Source organism: Macrobrachium nipponense, chromosome 41, assembly GCF_015104395.2.
Source record: "Macrobrachium nipponense isolate FS-2020 chromosome 41, ASM1510439v2, whole genome shotgun sequence".
Taxonomy (NCBI): domain Eukaryota; kingdom Metazoa; phylum Arthropoda; class Malacostraca; order Decapoda; family Palaemonidae; genus Macrobrachium; species Macrobrachium nipponense.
Genome location: NC_061102.1, coordinates 31,204,313 through 31,210,345, shown reverse-complemented (window position 1 = coordinate 31,210,345; position 6,033 = coordinate 31,204,313). Strand labels below are relative to the sequence as shown.

General features: G+C 35.9%; 1 protein-coding gene across 17 annotated transcripts in view; it reads right to left on the bottom strand.

Annotated features, from left to right (window-relative positions):
* Positions 1 to 6,033, bottom strand: part of LOC135212647 (calcium-dependent secretion activator-like) — a 1,046,064-nt gene that overhangs the window by 44,730 nt on the left and 995,301 nt on the right. For all 17 annotated transcript variants that reach the window (XM_064246259.1, XM_064246260.1, XM_064246258.1 and 14 more), the window contains one exon: positions 1,483 to 1,622. In XM_064246259.1, the coding sequence (XP_064102329.1) occupies positions 1,483 to 1,622 (140 nt within the window). The remainder of the gene's footprint in view (positions 1 to 1,482; positions 1,623 to 6,033) is intronic.

The window sequence follows — 6,033 nt, the reverse complement described above, 5'->3', positions numbered from 1 at the left end:
ATGTGTAGTATAAGTTCTGTTTTTAATCAAGTGATTTTACAAGCCACCGTTTCTTGTAGAGACTAGTGTGAAATTAATAGCCACTGACAAAAGTACTCTGTGCAAGAGGAAAGTGTATGGATCTGTTTGACCAGGAGCTACTGTTTGATAATCTTAAAGCTAACATTTGTGCTCAATCAATAGGTGCTCAGTCAAAGAGATTTCAAATGGGGATTCAGAAATAAAGTATTGATAAAATGTAAAACAGCTGAAGAGCTTGAAAGTAATTTTTGTCTCGACATGAGGCTTGTTGGTATTGCTTCTACATAACTATCTGTGAGGTGAGAGAAAATACTGAAGAAAGATACACACACAGATATATATTATATATAAATATATATATATATATATATATATATATATATATTATATATATTATATATATTATATATATTTATATATTATATATATATATATAATATATATATATCTATATATATATATTAAGTTCCAGTTTAAGTGACTGAAATCTGTCGTAAGTTTTGAAAGACTCATTTCCACCAATGACATTTCCTCTCAGTTAAAATAATCAGCAAGACTGTATAAATTTCTCTTCACTCAAGAATTTAATCAAAATTAATCATGTGAGATGTTTATCTGCAGGCAAAATTAGAATGACCAAGATACTGTCAATGCATGCCAGAGAGAATGAGGGTCAAACTATTTGTTCTATGGATGACAGAATCTTTAACACAAAGAAATGAGCTATCACTTCTGAGTACTAAGAGCACTATTTAAGAATTGCATAGACTTATTTTATTTCTGTAGTTAAATCTATCAAGGTACAGCTTCCTAATAAGGAATCTGGATTTACCTTATTTTTCCTTATAGGGAAATTAAAAACCAACTAACCAAAAAAATACCACTTCAATTCTTCACCACAACTGAAGATAATGAAAGCAAGATCTGATAGAATGTTCAGGTTTCATCACTTATGAAAAGTGTTTAGCTATAAAATAGTGTTTACAGAAACACTATACATGAAAACATTAGTATAAGGTCACAAAAATTCCATCAAATATGAATGAGTGTTCTTGGGTAAGTGTAACTGTTGACTTATACAATGGCAAATAAGAAATGCAAGATACGGTATAAGAAATAAAGTAAAATTTTAATTATCATACTAGCAGCAAACTCAGTCATAAACTTTTTAATAAAAAAAAAGGAAATTGGCTCTAGAATAAAGTTTCAATAAAACAGCTTATAATTTTTGTATGAAGTTTCAGTGGTTTTAAACTGCTTCAGCACCTTCAGAACACTAAATGCACAAGAAAAAATATATAAGATATCTGTACACTGTATCTAATACTGAGTATAGAGTATGTGAAACAATTGATCTATTCCATTTGTATACTCATAAGCACTTTGACTGATGACTTATCACTAATGGCATGCTAATACAAAAATAGTGAAGTAGTTAATGAAAAAAAATTGACAACTTACTCATCATCTGCTCTTCTGCTTCCTTCCATAAGAGCACAAGCAGCTTCTTCAGTAGCCATTCGCTGACTTATTGTCTGGTAAGTTTTTGTATTCAGCTTCTCTTCCATAATTCCTTGCAATTCAAAGTCCGTATATATTTTCTGTAGTGGGTAAAATGGTGAAGAACATGTTATTGCATCATGTTAAGATATGATGAATTAAATGCTTTAAGCTACCTATAAGAAAATTAGTTAGCAGGCTCTTAAGTCTTAACATCTTGCAGCCTTGCAGTGTAACACAGTCCAGCAGCATGTAACTATCCTTAATACATTACCCTGAATGTGTGAAATTCCATGGTTCTTATGACAATATTTGGTTAGCAAAACACGCTGTTGTGTAAAAGTTTATTGCCTTATCCTCTCTCTTATTCTTTATCAGAAATGTATGTTTTCACTGATCTAACTTAAGGCAAAAAGCAAGCCCTACACCTATCTTAAGTATCTTCACAGGTAAAAAAAATCATGAAAAACAAGCATTACTACAGTACATAAATTCTCTACTGGTCTACAAAACACTACAGCTTGCAAAATGAAACAAAAGTTAAAACTACTATTTCATGGTATGAAACTGTTAAGTATTTAAGAGTTTAAAACAGCTGAAGCAAGCAGAGACTGTTTAAAGTTAAAAACTTGAATTCACTATTTACTTACATTATATAATATACTGTTTGAACACCGTACAAGAACAGTATGCAGTGGTGAATGGTAAGCCGCATCAGTGAATACATTTCACAAGGAACATGTATTTGATATATGGTGTACATGTAAAGGTATTTGTATATGTGGTTTTAAACAAATGTATTTTAAATGTGCATCACTGTAAATATTCTCCAAAGCTTTCATGTCACAAGGTAATCTCATACTGAAATGAAATACATTAGTATAAACAATACCAATGCCATAATGTATGCATGGGAAGTGAATTATGCTACTGTATGGGTGTTTTGAGTATCCTATAATTCCATTGACTGTTTGGTTTTCTGGTAGACATCTGATGCTCAAAGTTACTCTTCCAAAACAATTTATTCTTCCACTTCCTAAACAACTTTGAATTGAGTTCATGATGACTTACTGAATCTCAGTTTTCATGCCTTCGGAAGCACTTAAATTATGCCAAAAGTGCTCCTATCTAAAGAGACGATCCCACAAAGACTAGCATTTATGAAGACCTAATTCAAAGACTATCAAATTATCACTCTCTGATTCTGTTATCGATCAAAAAGGTAAAAACACCAAATAACACAAGAAAGCTCCAACTTTGAGCATTTCTTGAAAGCTCTAAAGGCTATCTTGTTCAAGATTGTCCCAAGGAACCTGGTAAATATCCTCAAGTCTTGTCAAAACACACCTTTCCTTTTCCCTAGCATGCAAAACTAAGCTCAAGAGTTGCTTTGGAGTAAGGTCACTGCATTTTGTAAGTGCATCAATCAAGGGTTCTCAGAAAACCTTGCTGCAATGTCAGATACTATGGTCAGGACTTATTTTTAAAAACAATGATCTTTAAGTCTTATCTCTTCCTCCTTATAGTCTTTAACAGGGCGTAAGTTGAGGGCATAAGTCACACAATACAATACAAAATGTTCTAAAATGAGGAAGCCAAAGGTTTGTGCCAGGAAGAAACAATGTACATAATAATACAATTCCTCAGCAGAAAAACAAGTAATTTATGAATGGTATTTTCATACACAGAAAGGTAAGAGACTTCTAGATTTCTTCATTACCAATCTAAATCAACAAAATGTGCCAAATTACTGCTTCTGCTCCACCAGTCCAGCCACATAGAAGGTTGATGCCTTCATGCACAGCTGGAAAACTCTAGAAGAGTAAAAATTCTCACTTTTCAGTCTGATCCACTTAACCCTTAAAAATGTTTGTTGTTTACTCCACCCGAAAATGACTTTGATAGTGCCTCTTTGGCCTCACCAAGGATGGTTCCTTGACCTAGCACCCCATTTGATGCTCCCAAGATACTTCCTCACTAAGGCAAAATGCATACAACAGATCCACCACCTGTTTGTACCACTGGAAGAGGTGGCAAAACTTTCACCATTACTTTTGTTCTGCTTGTTCATATTACGATCAAGTCTCAAGACCACATTACAGTTTAAGTATAAATACTTGATGTTATTTAGCTGCTACCTTCAAGTTTGGTTGTCGTTTAATATAAATTGACAGTTTCAGATTTATATTGAATAACTATCTTAACTCGGATTTTTCCAGTCATGAATCTCATCCTCCTTAATCATACATGAAAGTTGGCCTCAGTTCATTACAGCTTATATATGGCATAACTAATGCATTCAAATGAGCATTGCCCAAAGTACCATTATTGACCATTTTTCTTGTAAACCAGTCCATGTGTTCCCTACCAAAATATCTCTTATCCTGATGGCAGACAAGTAACCAAGTGGAAACAAATGCATTCGACAATTATTCTAATGTGCGCAGAGAAATAGCAAGAGGGAGTCCCAGAGGCACAAAACTTGATAAATTATGGGATCTTTGGGCCAAGATATACCCTGTGGTAGGGGTGTAAGAATACTACCACAGTAGGTTCTGCGGGTCGTAAAAGGCAACTAAAAGGACAGCTGCTGCCTTGCAATCTTATGTTTTAGTAGGCTAGGCCCACTGCCAATAACGGTGGAAACTGCTGCCTTGCAGGTGGACTTTTTAGTCAAAGGCTGGGCCCACTGCCAATAACTGTGGTTGATGACAGCAAGGGCATGTGGTTGTGAAAACTCCTTTGCCAAACAATAAGCCATGCCTGATGTTTTAAGGAATATGAGTACAGCTATGGCGTCCCCTGTAAGTGACGCACATCAGAATCCCCCTACTGGTGTGATAAATGGCTGAGGGGTACCGCAGAGGTCACGACTACGGCCAAACAAGTTTGTGAGAGTGGAAGATAAGAGCAGGTATGTGGAACGTAGGTACTCTAACAGGAAAACTGAGGGAGATAGTAGATGTGATGGAGGAGAGGATATATTTCTTGTGTGCAGGAAAGTAAGTGGAAAGGGAGTGGAACTACAGAGATAGGAAATGGGTATAAGCTATATTACAGTGGGTCACAAGAGGGAAGAAATGGAGTTGGAATTATAGTAACAACTGGAAGGAGAAAGTGGTAGAAGCAGAGAGTAAATGATAAGCTTTTAAAGATAACAATAATAATAGGGGACAAGGTAGTATATAATATCAGCATACACTCCTTAGATGGAGTGCCAAGAGCAAGAGAAAGAATGATTTAGATAACAGTTTGAGAGTGCCATTAGAACAGTGACAAAAGTTTGAAACTGTCATTAGAACAGTGAAAGAGGAGGAGAAACTAATAATAGGAGCGGATATGAATGGCAGGGTAGGAAAGAGAAGAGATGAGTATGAGGAGGTGAATGGAGGCCATGGGTTTGGAATTAGAAATGGAGATGCAAATTATTTATTGGAGACGGCTCAGTTTTGAATTGGCCTGTATGAACACATGGTTTCAAAAGTTAGATAGGTACTTGATAAGTTATGAAAGTGGAGAAGTGCAGAGCCAAATAGATCACATCCTGGTTAGAGGGAGCTGACAAGAGCAATGTGACAAACTGCAAAGTGATCTTGGGAGAAGTGTGTTAAACAGCATAAGTTGGTGGTGATGGATTTTAAAATGAGAGGTAGAAAACCCAAGAAGAGAAAGAGAAGATCTAAAATTAAGATATGGGACCTTAAAGGAGAAAAGGGGCAGCAATTTAGGAGGATTGTAAGAGCAAGAGAGATGTCAGGAAAGGGGGAACGTAGAATTTGGACAGGGTAACAGTGGAAAATATCTGGGCAGACATGACAGAAATATGTGTAGGGGGAAGCAGAGGAACTGGCAGGAAGAACCAGTGGATATGAAGTGTTGAGAGGAGAAAAGTGGTGATGGAATGAAGAGGTACAAGAATCAATTAAAAGAAAATCAAAAGCATTTAATGACTAGAAAGGCATGCACAGAGTGCTGAGGTAAGGTACAGAGAAGAGGAAAAAGAGGCAAGGAGGAGGGTAGGTATGGCCATTGGAAGGATGGCAGAGCAGTCGAATGAAAGACTAGGAACACGGAGAAAAGGATATCTTTAAGACTTCAAACTTGAGGAAAAGGCAGAGACAGGATGTGGGTAAATTGGGTGTCACCAAGGATAGTGATGGAAATACTATACTGTATAGGGATGAAGACATTAAGAAGAGATGGTGAGAGTATTTTAACAACGGTTAAATATTGAAAATGAGAGAGAGGAGATGGGGGGAAGCACAGAGGGTGGAGGGACCAGCGATGGAGATACAGAACACAGATGTAGAGAGAGCATTAAGGAAAATGAAGAATGGTAAATCACCAGGTCCATCAGAGTTCCAAATTGAAATTATCAAATTACTAGGTACAGAGGGGGAGAAATGGATGCTGGATTTATTAAAAGCTATATGTGAAGAGGAAGAAATGCCAAGGGACTGGAAGGAGAGTCTAATGGTATATATATATATATATATATATATATATATATAT